This window comes from Garra rufa, chromosome 18, assembly GCF_049309525.1.
Source record: "Garra rufa chromosome 18, GarRuf1.0, whole genome shotgun sequence".
NCBI lineage: Eukaryota > Metazoa > Chordata > Actinopteri > Cypriniformes > Cyprinidae > Garra > Garra rufa.
Window position 1 is genome coordinate 29345404 of NC_133378.1, and position 12918 is coordinate 29358321.

The 12918-nt window shown below is 34.0% G+C and overlaps 1 protein-coding gene across 6 annotated transcripts in view; it reads right to left on the bottom strand.

Annotated features, from left to right (window-relative positions):
* eya4 (EYA transcriptional coactivator and phosphatase 4) overlaps nt 1-12918 on the bottom strand; it is a 45965-nt gene that overhangs the window by 12556 nt on the left and 20491 nt on the right. For 2 of the 6 annotated variants that reach the window (XM_073822826.1, XM_073822828.1), the window contains exons 4-11: nt 11143-11261; nt 8068-8136; nt 7797-7874; nt 5469-5535; nt 5148-5290; nt 4859-5002; nt 2313-2389; nt 603-783 (exon numbers count right to left, since the gene is read on the bottom strand). In XM_073822826.1, the coding sequence (XP_073678927.1) occupies nt 603-783; nt 2313-2389; nt 4859-5002; nt 5148-5290; nt 5469-5535; nt 7797-7874; nt 8068-8136; nt 11143-11261 (878 nt within the window). Of the gene's footprint in view, nt 1-602; nt 784-2312; nt 2390-4858; nt 5009-5147; nt 5291-5468; nt 5536-7796; nt 7875-8067; nt 8137-11142; nt 11262-12918 lie in introns of all 6 variants that reach the window. The other 4 variants (XM_073822823.1, XM_073822824.1, XM_073822829.1 and 1 more) reach the window with 3 other exon arrangements.

Genomic DNA, 12918 nt, shown 5'->3' on the forward strand with positions numbered 1-12918 from the left:
TCACAGTATTTCTTTTTAATCAGGGATTGTTTATGTGGATCCGAAATGACAGCGATTGTGGTCGTACATTCTCATGTCTGTTATTTATTTAACAAAAAACATGTTTTACTTTAGTATTGAAAGTGGGAAATTGGCACATCTGATAGAATGTAATGTTTGTGTCTCTGTGCGTGTGAGCAAATTTACTGTAATGAGCTCTGCTGTACTGCAGCCAAGCTAAATCACTGAGAAATGCAGCTTAAGGACCCCAATGAATTTCGGGCCTGCTGGACAAAACCCCCAATCACCATTGCTCTACTAACATAATCAACAACTACAGTACATGACATCTTCGTGCCAAAAGCCCTGTTACAGAACATTCTAACATTCATTCTAACTTTCAGCTGCGTCATTTGCTGCTATAGTGGAATGATTCACTTTAAACTTTAATGGCAATGTTCCCATTTTTGACAAATAACAGACAACAGTAAGTTAGAACAGGAAGTTTGAATTTTTACACTTTATATAAAAAAATGCTTGTGCAAAACGATATTTTGAGAAAGTTTTAGCTCACTGCTATGCATTTGATAGGATGTTCTGGGCGGCTGCTGATTAGTGCTTACCTGGATTCAGGTCAGCTGCTTGTCCTGTCATGATAGGGGTGGAGTCTTGCAGCTGATAGGTGGAGACTGAACCTGTGCCATCCAATGAGCTGTTAGATGTCATGTAGGAGCCGTAGGAGGAGGTGGAGTAATATTGAGCATACTGATTCTGCCCAAAAGTTGTATAGGAGGGATATTCCTGCTACAAAAAAAACAAAAAAAACAAAAAAAAAAAACATGAAATAATAATATTAATAATAATTTATTTTTTCATCGATTACAAATCTAAACCCAACTCAAAACCGAAAACTGACCAGTGAGCAGAGAGGGTATACGTGTTAAAAAGGTACATGATGCAATTGCATATAATTATAAATGTAATTACAATTTTTGTTGTCACCTGACATTTTTGCTTGTTGTTTTATGTTTAAATGATGCTGAAAAGCCTTTATGCCTTTAGGCTGTTTAATGGCAGGTTTCATTGTGACAAATTATTTCATACTGGTGTGATGTGTTGGGGCATGTTGTCACAAAAGGTCAAGGAACAGTCAAACCAATGTTTATTCAGAAACCTTCAACATTTCTTACATTATCACAGTTTATTCCCTATAGTTTTGAAAATGGTAATAAAATATGACAAGAACTCAGAGTTAAACTGTGTCAGAACAAATTTATCTTGATAATCACAAATGAATTACAGTCAAATCAAAATGTATTCAGTCATCTTCAAATTTACTCACATTATCACAGTTTATTCACTATAGTTTTGAAAATGGTAATAAAACATGACACGAACTCAAGAGTTAAACTGTGTCAGAACAAATTCATTCATCTTGATAATGTCAGATAACTTTGATAGAAAGGTATGTAACAAAACATGGTCAGGTCAAAGTGTCAAATCAAATTTTATCAATTTTACTGGTAGTCCACTGTATGAATGATTTTTTTTGTGTATAATATGTCGCAGTTTACTTTATTTTGCACCCACTAGTAAAAACATATAAAAAATTTCATCTGGTATAATCTCATTTTAATAATCTTTGGTTTGACTGTATGTTCAATGAACTCTCGATCAATAATGGTGAAAATAATCAATAGCTACATGTACAGTAAACCTACCCTAGGAAATAATTTAGTGTAATGTGGAAAGCACATAGGTTTTATGTTCTTCTTAAACGAATGAACAAGAAAGAGAGAGGGGGTTTATCAGGGGAATAATAAAGAGAAAAAAGACAAAGTGACTGGAACGTACAGATTTCTGGCCCATCCACACAGAGCTTTTTATCACTCCCTGACTTCTCTTGTATCTTTGAGAGAGCTTTACATGCGCAGACACAGACGGATCTCTTACGGGAGATGACTCTAAAACTGTCACTGACTCACTCACTGAAGAACATGAGCGCTGCAGTAAAATGTTCTCGGCGAAACTCCACTACTGCTTTCACTCTCTCATTTCATCCTAATTCCGCTTACTCCTTCATTTCAACCATCGCCAGAACCTCACTTTGTTTACACAGCTAAATTCATCGGTGGGAGTCTAAGTGTAGTTGGGTCCTTTTCTTTGGCAGCACTTTTAATCATAAAAGTTTAGGGAAACATTAAGTCCTAAAAGCATAAATTCTCTCAGATGAAGGATGGCGATCTGTTCTGTGAGGCCTGGGCTGTTTTAAAAAGACTGAACTCTGACATTATTGGTTTACGTGTGTTTCATCTGTGGATGTGTGACCGTACCTGCTGTGTGGTGAAGTTGCCTGGGTTGGAGTTGTTGGATGTGTAGAGACCAGGAGAGGTTGTGAAACCTGACCCTGCTGAGGGAGAGAAAAGCCAGTGTTGGTCAACGACTAACAGATCTCACCAAAAAGTGAAATACCCAAAAGTAAAAATACTATCATGTTGTTCCAAACCTGTATGCGGTTATTTTTTCTGCAGTACACAAAGGCACAGACATTTTTTGAGGAATCCACACACAGCGCTAGCCACAAAACCACAGTTTATAGGAACCAAAGGCTGTCAAGCATCAAAAAGGACAGGGAAATGCAGAAAATGCATCACAAAAGTTGTCCACAAGCCTTACTGTGGACTATAATCCAAATCCAGATGTTGTACTATAGTTTTGTGTAATAAACACACTGAATTAGCTCTTATATATATATATATATATTAGGGCTGGGACACGATTAATCGCGATTAATCGTGTCCCAGCCCTAATATATATATATATAGTACAGACCAAAAGTTTGGACATTGTAGATTCACACTGAAGGCATCAAAACTATGAATTAACACATGTGGAATTATATTTAATTCTATATATACTATATATATATATACACTATATATACTTCTGCACAACACAACTGATGGTCCCAACCCCATTTATAAGGCAAGAAATCCCACTTATTAAACCTGACAGGGCACACCTGTGAAGTGAAAACCATTTCAGGTGACTACCTCTTGAAGCTCATCAAGAGAATGCCAAGAGTGTGCAAAGCAGTAATCAAAGCAAAAGGTGGCTACTTTGAAGAACCTAGAATATGACATATTTTCAGTTGTTTCACACTTTTTTGTTATGTATATAATTCCACATGTGTTAATTCATAGTTTTGATGCCTTCAGTGTGAATCTACAATTTTCATAGTCATGAAAATAAAGAAAACTTTGGTTCAAAGGTGTGTCCAAGGTGTGTCCAAACTTTTGGTCTGTACTGTATATACACACTGCTGTTCAAAAGTTTTGAATCAGTAAGAATTTTAATGTTTTTAATGAAATCTCTTATGCTCATTAAAGTAGCATTTATTTGATCAAAAATACAGAAAAATATTATTCCAAATTAAAAGAGTGGTTTTCTATTTTAATATACTTTAAAATATTACTCCAATTTAATATATTACTCCAGTCTTCAATGTCACACGATCCTTCAGAAATCATTCTAATATGCTGATATATTATCAATGTTGAAATTGTTGCTTAATATTTTTTTAAAACCTTTAATACTTTTTTCAGGATTCTTTGAAATAAAAGTTGAAAAGAACAGCATTTATTCAAAATAGAAATCTTTTCTAACAATTTAAGTCTTTACTATCACTCTTTATCAACTTAACACATACTTGCTGAATAAAAGTATTTATTTCTTTCAAAGAAAAACAATGGTATTTGTTTAAATGGTATTGTATATTGTTGCAAAAGATTTCTATTTGAAATAAATGCTGTTCTTTTTAACATTTTATTCATTAAAGAATCCTGAAAAAAGTAACATAGGTTCCAAAACAAATATTATTTAACAACTGTTTCCAACATTGATCATAAATCAGCATATTAGAATGATTTCTGAAGGATCGTGTGACACTAAAGCCTGGAGTAATGATGCTGAAAATTTAGCTTTTCATTCCATGAACCAATTATATTTTAAAATATATTATAATAGAAAACCACTATTTTAAATTGCAATAATATTTTACAATATTAACATTTTTTGTATTTTTAATCAAATATACACAGCCTCGAAGAGCAGAAGAGACTTGTGCATATATTTAGATTTCATTTTAATTTTGTTAATTAATTTTGTTGTATGATTTGTATTAGCTTTCGTTATTTTTAAATTGTATTATTTGGGTATTACATATTTTTATTTCAGTTTTAGTTTTTATTTAAACCCTGTTATCAATTTTAGTGCTTCAATTCAAGCTCAATTTATTTAGTTTTCAAGGCAACATTTCAAATTTTTGTTAAATTTAAGTTTCTCTCATATTTTTATTTCAGCTTTACTTCAATTAACAAAATGTTTTGAGTAGTTTTAGTCAGTGATAACAACACTGAAAATCACATCCAGAATTCAAAATAATATGGCAGATTTAGTTACATATGTTAAAGCCAATCAAACGGCATCAAATCTGAACTAGATGCAATCATATCCTTTCAAAAGACTTATAATATAGTGCTTAAATCGTATGGACTACTTTTATTGCTTTTATGGTGTTTTTTCCAGATCTTGGTCACTGTCACTTGGAAACTGTTGTTTCATGGCAAGAGCTGAATAACAATTCTCAAAAAATGTTTGTATGTGCCTTAATGTAAATATTGACAATATTTTTACATTTTAAGGTAAACTGGTCTTAGCAGATTTTATAAGCGACCGTTATTTTTGTTGCATAACAACTGCATCTGTGCCATAATTTTTCTTTATTTACCATTTTATAAAACTGAATCAGCATTTCAGCACGTGCAATATTTTTAATATAGCTACAGACTCTCATACTTGGTTGGATAAACATACTCACCTGGCATCTGATAGGGTGAATATGCTGTCTGTCCGGGCTGAGGGGTGGTAAATCCAGGGCTATAGCTGAGCCCTGATTGGAGGGTTGGCTGGGTTTGTGACAGCCCTCCTTCTGTCTTTATGCCTGGCAACATCACCCCCAAATCTGTAGCTCAAAATCAAGAGAGTGGACCTGTCAATCAAACTGGACTGATACTAAAGGCTCTTTCACATGAATCACATATTCTGTTATAAATACTAGACTGTATTATCACCATCACACTCAATAAACAACAAAGTTAAGGACCTACCATAGGTGGAGAGGCTGTAGGGTGGAGTAGTTTGAGAGTAGGGCGTGTAAACTGTCGACTGCTGCATGCTAGTGAATTGTGATTGGCCCGTGTAGGCCGACATGGGAGGAGCCACGGGAGTAGACAGGATGTGAGGGTAAGGCCTGCCAATCAAACACAAAATCAAAACATTCAGCATTGATTTGATTAGATCAAGGGTCAGCAGCCTTTTTGACATCAAGTGCCATTGTTAATTTGTCTGGTTCATTACTGTGTTGACCCCAGTGAAGATGGTTAGATGTTATTGCATGTACTTATAATCAAAAAATGTGACTGTCATACTTTGAGGGGTAGAGAGGAGGTGAATACTGGTGAGCCGGCCGAGGACTGAATCCGCTGCTGCTTATAACTACACAAAAAAACAAAAGAAGAAAGAAATTACCTAGAGAGACTGAATCATTTTCATGCACAATGAAATGCACACACACTTACACACACACTTCGCTAGGATGTAGCAGCAGTCGGTACTGCATGTCAGTTGTCATTGGACTGAATGTGTAATTTATTACATATCACAACCATAAAATAAAATGTGTGCTGGACTTCGTCCATTTGAAGAGATTTTGCCAAGAGCCTTCAGTTTAAATCCACACACACATACGCACACGCAGCTCACGGTTTTGATTGACAGCTCACAGTCTTTTTCACCAGCTGGATTCAATTTAAGAAACAGCAGAAAAAAAAAATAACAGGAACTATTCTCTCAAAAATCTTCTTTCTACATCAAAGAATGTCCTCGTTTCCTCCTCCTGCCTTCCCTCTCTTCCTCTTCTCTCCTTGAGATGCAAAATCGAAAACAAATTTTGGCGTTTGCTTGTCAATTCTCTTCCTGAGTTGAAACGCTTCCCAGTCGCAATCTTTTTTTTCTCTATTTTTCAGTAAAATTTCTAAACACAATTTCTGAGGCTTGTATTTTTAGACTATATATATGGGTCAAAGACCAACAAGGGTTTAAGCATAACACAGTGTCTAATACTGCTTTACATTGTTTTTGTTTTTCCAAAATAAAAATAAAAAATTAAAGTTTTTGTTTAATTTAATTGCCTTTTTGTTTTTGTTTTTCTGAGCATATCATATATTTTTCCCTAATTTACAGAAGACACCCACTAAAATGTCATTCAGTGTAACAATCGTGGCATATTTACAACAAAAATCAATTTATGACATAGTAAAAGACAAATTACTTTCACCCCAAATACTAATTAATTGTAATTCTACATTATTTTTTTTTTTTAAACTTGCCACTATCCAAGTCAGCAAAGACTTTTTTACTCATTTAAAACACAATAAAATGCAATATGCTACCTTATTCTTTTATATACTATACCGTTCAAAAGTTTGGGGTCAGTACATTTTTATTGTTTCTTTCTTTTTTTCCTTTTTTTAAAGAAATTAATACTTTTATTCACCAAGGATGTATTAAGTTAATAATTAAAGTTTATTAAAAGTTAATAATAAATAATTTACATTGTTATAAAATATTTATATTTTGAATAAACACTGTACTTTTTTAAACTTGTTTTTCATGAAAGAGGTCACAAGTTCCAAAAAATATTTGGCAGCACAATTGTTGATATTATCCAACATTGATCATTCTAATAATAAATCAGCATATTAGAATGATTTCTGAAGGATTATGTGACACTTAAGACTGGAGTAACAGCTGATAAAAATTCAGCTTTTCATCACAGGAATAAATTCTATTTTAAATTATGTTAAAATAAAAAACATTATTTTATATTGCAAAAACATTTTGCAATGTTACTGTTTTTTTCTGTATTTTTAATCAAATAAATGCAGCCTTGATGAGCATAAGACACTTCTTTAAAGACTATTACAAGTCTTACTGACCCCAAACTTTTGAACGGTAGTGTATGTCAAAATAAGCAATTTTGTTAGAAATTTTACACATTTATTGTGTTATAATAAATGACAATGCAACATTATTTCAACCAAATTTTGACATTTTTTTCTCCAAAAACTTATTTGAAACCTTAAAAGTAGACACATTTAATATGCTTTCTATGGACATAAAATCACTTTTGTTAATTGTGGAAATCTTAACATCTTTGGGCAATATATATATATACATAATTTATTCAAGCCTCCTTTATTTATTAGATAATTTATTACCAGTGGGGTAAAAATATATGTTAAGTTTTTTTCATTAACTCAAATCTTTATTCTTAAAACAAGAAAAAACACTATATATAGGTTTCACATTCTTTGAAAACAGGTCTGACTTACCTATTAAATCTTGCCTTAATCATACTTTTCCAGGATACATTTTTTTTGCAGTGCATATAAAGAACATGCTGTTGTCTTCTCTATAGAGACATCACACTGTCAGCTGAAGCAAGGGCCTCAACCTTCTCAGCAGGGGAGCGCATGGACAGAGGGTTTCTCAGTCACTAAGTGTGTGTGTTTGTGTGTGAGCACATTGATCTAAATAAAGAGTTTGTGGCTCTGATGACGTTAGCTCAAGGGCAGTACAAAGATTGAGGGCTCAAAGCTTTCAGCAAGTTCCCAAGCGGGATTACAGCAGGCATTCTGAATGCAGCGCATGTGTGTGTGTGTGTGTGTGTGTGTGTGTGTGTGTGGATGTCTTACCTGACCCAGTGTAAGTGTCCAGCCCAGTGTCTCCCGCCGAGCTCACAGCCTCGCTGCTGTTCAGAGGCTCAGACTTAACTTAAAGAGAGAGACCAAGAAAAGATATAAGTCATCCTGCCAGCTGTCAAACTCTTCTCAAACCTCTCAAAATCAAAGAAACTCTGAACGTACTGAAGCAAAGCCTTCAAAGCACTGCACCCAAACACTCACACACGTGCTATCATATATGTACACTCCACAAACACATGCAGTATACCATCGTTCTTCATACTTGGGGCAGTGGGCGGGGTACTGCAACCCAGCAGCCAATCAGCCGTGTTTAGAATTGTCATGTTCTCTCCTGGGGGCGGAGTCAGATGTATAGTGGACTGTATTACCCAGTTATACTTTAATATTATGAATTTAGCACATACAGTTAGATCCAAAAATACATGGACACTTACATCACACTTAAAAACAGAGAATGTCATTAGACTGCATTTATTTCAAAGATTTTTAAAAACTTTAATAATAAATAAATAAATATATAAATATACAGTCCAACCAAAAATTATTCAGACACCAGATATAATATTTTATATACTTTTTTTTTACTAGTGGGTGCAGGACACTACAGTTCATTTATGTAAGTGAAGTTAGCTAAATAAAGTAAACTGTGACATATTATACCCAAAAATTCCATGACCATGTTTTGCTTAAGTGTTTTATTTAATTGCTAATTCGACCTTTTTACAACACAGACTAAACAAAATTAAGCATTGCTTGGTTGTGTAAATATTGTCATACTAACAGTTGTCTGAATTTTATTTTTTTGTAATCCATTACATATGAGTTCTTGTCACATTTTAAGATATGTCAGAATAAACTGTGATAATGTGAGAAATGTTGAAGGTGTCTAAATAATTTTTGGTTTGACTGTATATTGAAATTCTAAATTATACTCATACATAAAATGATTATAAAATTGAATCAATATTTATATCGATATCAATATTTATATTCCTTTTTTATTCAAACTATTTTAAAATATTTAAAATATTATCTATAAATTAGGCAAAAAGTATGCCACTGAACAAAAAAAAAAAGAGTTAATTAATTAAGTAAAACTTAATTATGACTTTTTTCAAGAAATTCTGACTTTTTTCCCAGAATTGTGAGATATAACCTCCAATAAAGTCCAATTTTAAGGGGGGGGTATATGTTCTCAGAATTAGTTTATATCAAAATTTAAAAATCTCACAATTCTGACTTTATAACACACAATTGCAAGTTAAGTCAGAATTTTTAGATTTTAGATTTTTGAGATTTTTAACCCTCCAGAATAGTGAAACTATAAAGTTCGATAAACTATAAACTGAGAAAAAAGTCAGATTCGACAGTTTATATCTTTATATCTTACAATTGAGTTTACATCATGCAATTTTGATTTCTTTTCCCAATATTGTGAGTTTATATCTCACAATTCTGAGAAAAAAATCTGAATTGCGAGATGTAAACTCACAATTGCAAGAAAAAAATTGAGAATAAAAGTCACTATTTCATTTAAAAAAAAAAATGATTCAGTGGTGGAAATAGGCTTCCATAAAAAAGGCATTTGTGTATTTTGTAAATCATAAAACTATAGCTAAAATGAAGACAAAAGTGCTTGGATACTACTTACTGATTACTACATCTTTATACAACTATAACGGATTGATTTATGCATCAATTAAAAATTACTTTGGGCGAAGTTGGTTAAAAGTAACTGCAGTGGAAATAGTTGAGAAAAGAAACATTAGTTCTGAGAAAACAGCGAAAAAGTTGTTTACAAATCTTTGACAGATGATATTTCATTATCTAATACAATGAAGTTCATAAATTTTAAGTGTGACCCAAGTGTCCAAATAATTCATTTTGTGGCCTCTGTAAAAAAAATTCCATATGGAAAGTTCTTGTATAAGACCTGATAACACTTTACAAACAGCAAAGAATACAATCATTACTGAAAAGTGAAAAGTTGATAAATTCCCACAGAATTCCATTATAATGGAATTCCCTTTGGTTAACACAAACATTTACCAATTGTACAGCCATTATTCCTGGTGTTCCCATAATAAGAAATTACTTCATATAAATCATATAAAGTTTCCCAAACCATATTTTGCCACGCTGAGTTTATGACAGCTCAGTCAAAGACGCATTTGCAGAAAAAACGCCTTGAATCAGTGTGTGTGTGTGTGTGTGTGTGTGTGTGTGTGTGTGTTTGTGAGGGAGAGAGCAAAGTCCTCTAAAGTAAGATGAATGAGGCTTCATTGGCAGTGAGATTCATGTTGGGATGTGTGTGTGTGTGTGTGTGGGTGGTTGTGTGGGCGGCTTGCGTGTGTGTGTGTGTGTGTGTGTGTGTGTGTGTGTGTGTGTGTGCATGAGGGCTTCAGTCTAGGCTGTGAGCTGATGAGGTAGACAGAGGAGAATGTTGAATATGTCGTTGTTTTGGCAGAAGCACAATCCCAGTGTGTGTGTGAATGTGTGTGTGTGTCAAGCTGTTAAAATCATTAGCTCAGCTCTAATCTAAATGATTTACTGAGTTCTGCTCCTTTTACTCTCTCAGTCTTTTGCTATTGTTTTATTCCGGCTACATGTCAAAAACAGATGAGCTCACACACACAACACACACACTCTCTCCATGGTCCCTAAACTTTACTACCTCTCTTGAGTATCGCACAGTCATAGCCATACATCAAACGCTCGCTTGCTAGGGTGTTGAGAGTCTATTTAGCCATGTGTATGTTTGCCTAACGTCCTCTCTTAAAACGTTTGTTCAGCGTTTTCCTCGAGGAGAGAAAAGCGAGCGAGCGTGTGTTGACATCAGAGAGAAAATGAGAGTTTAAACGCAGGAAATAGTTTTCTGTGCACCAGGCTCTTGCTGAAACACGCACGGAGAAGTGCTGGGAACCGTTTCAGCACAAAGACGCTTGTATACATACACGCTTTCTTCTGTTTTAATTAGGCCTGTATGCAGCGTTTGACCTTTGAGGTTAGTGTGAGCTCAGAGCATCTCGACACACGACATCGCCGCTAATCCACCAAACCTGCTCTGGACGGCACCAAAACCACCAGAACAAGAAACACTTTATCCTTGCAATCCGAACATCACACACCAGGACTGAACCCTGCTTTCAATTACAGCAAGAAACTCCACAGCGATGAACGTGGAGTGTACTGCACTGAAGCTGATTTCCTGCACTCAAAGCAATGCTTTGGTTGAAAGGGTCTATTTATCAGTTAATATGTCGCTCGCTCACTCACTCATGTACACTCGTAATTTCTTGCTTGCTTGCCTTCTCTTTGATCTGTCATTCTTACATACCTCCGGTTCCATTGGTCGTGATGTTGTTGCTGAGGATGTTTTTGTCCAGTTTAGATGTGCTGTCACTGCCACTGTTAACAGAGTGCTGGGGGTCAGTTAGATCCTGCATCTCCAAGGCCCTGTGACAGACAAATATAACTGTTTAATACATGTACACTATCGTTTAAAAGTTTAGGGTTGGTAAGAATTCTTAATAGTTTTGAAAAAATTCTCTTATGCGTACCAATACTCCAATTATTTGATCAGAAACACAGTATAAACAGTAATACTGTGAAAACTGCTGTTTCCTCTTCAAATATATTTTAAATGTCATTTATTTCTGTGATGGCAAAGCTGAATGTTTTTGACCCCAAAACGGCCGGAACACTTACTAACCAAAAATGTGAGCAAAAACTGGCTTCGGAACTGTAAGAACGATAATATGACCCTTGCTCATGTGTCAAACCATCTGCTAAAGAAACCATCTGTCCCAACCGGTGCATCTTCTAAGAACTTTTACCTAACAAAATGGAAAGCAGTTTATCTAGGTCATGTTTTTCTAGGATCTAGTTTTTGTTTCCTCCAAAGTTCCATGTAGCGACACATATATTCTTCACACTAATTCACCCACATGAAAATATGAGGAACAAAATCTAAAGCATCTAATGTAACAAAAATGTAACATGAATCAAAAACTGTCTAATATTTTCAATGTTATGAGGACAAAAATATTTATTTTTAATAAAACTGCACAAAATACTATGAAAGCCTGTTTCCGTCATTGAATAAAAAATGAAAAAAAGGTAAATGTGAGTTTTTATTTCACAATTCTGACTATTTTTTTCACTTTGCGAGTTTACTTCTCGCAATTGCAAGTTTACATCTCACAATTCATATAAACTTGCGAGATATAAAGTAAAAATAGTGGGATATAAACTAGCATTCGCGAGAAATAAAGTCAGAATTGTGAGTTTATATCTCGCAGTTCTGACTTAATAATACACAGCTGCAAGTTATTAAGATATAAATGTGCAATTCTGAGAACATATCAGTCTTTTTCCCCTCAGAATTGGCAATTGTGAGTTTATATCTCATAATTCGTAGGAAAAAAATTCTGAATTGTCAGATATAAACACACAACTGCGAGAAAAAAAGTCAGAATTGCGATATACAAACTTACAATTGCAAGAAAGTGAGAACTGTGAGATAAACTCGCATTTGCGAGAGAAAAAGTCAGAATTGTGAGTTTTTATCTCACAATTCTGACTTTATTTCTCACAATTGCAAATCGCTATTTTGAGTTTATAACTCACAACAGCAAGTTTATATTTCATAATTCGGAGGGAAAAAAAGTCAGAATTGCGAGAAAAAGCCAGAATTGCGAAAACCAAACACATTTGGAGGAAAAAAAGTTAGAATTGCAAGTTATCATCTCACAATTGACTATTTCTCACAACTGCAAGTTTATATCCCACTATTTTGACTCTATAATTCGCAATTACAAGTATCTGAGAAAAAAGTAAAAATTGCAAGAAAAAAGTCAAAATTGTGAGAAAAAGTCAGAATTGCGAGATATAAACTTGCATTTGTGAGAAAAAAGTCAGAATTGTGAGTTTTTATTTCATTATTCTGACTTTATTTCTCGCAATTGCGAGTTTATATCCCGCTATTTTGACTTTATAACTCACAATTACAAGTTTACATCTCATAATTCTGAGAAAAAAGTCAGAATTGCGAGATATAAGCTCACAATTGCAAGAAAAAGAGAACTGTGAGATGCAAACGCGCATTTGTGAC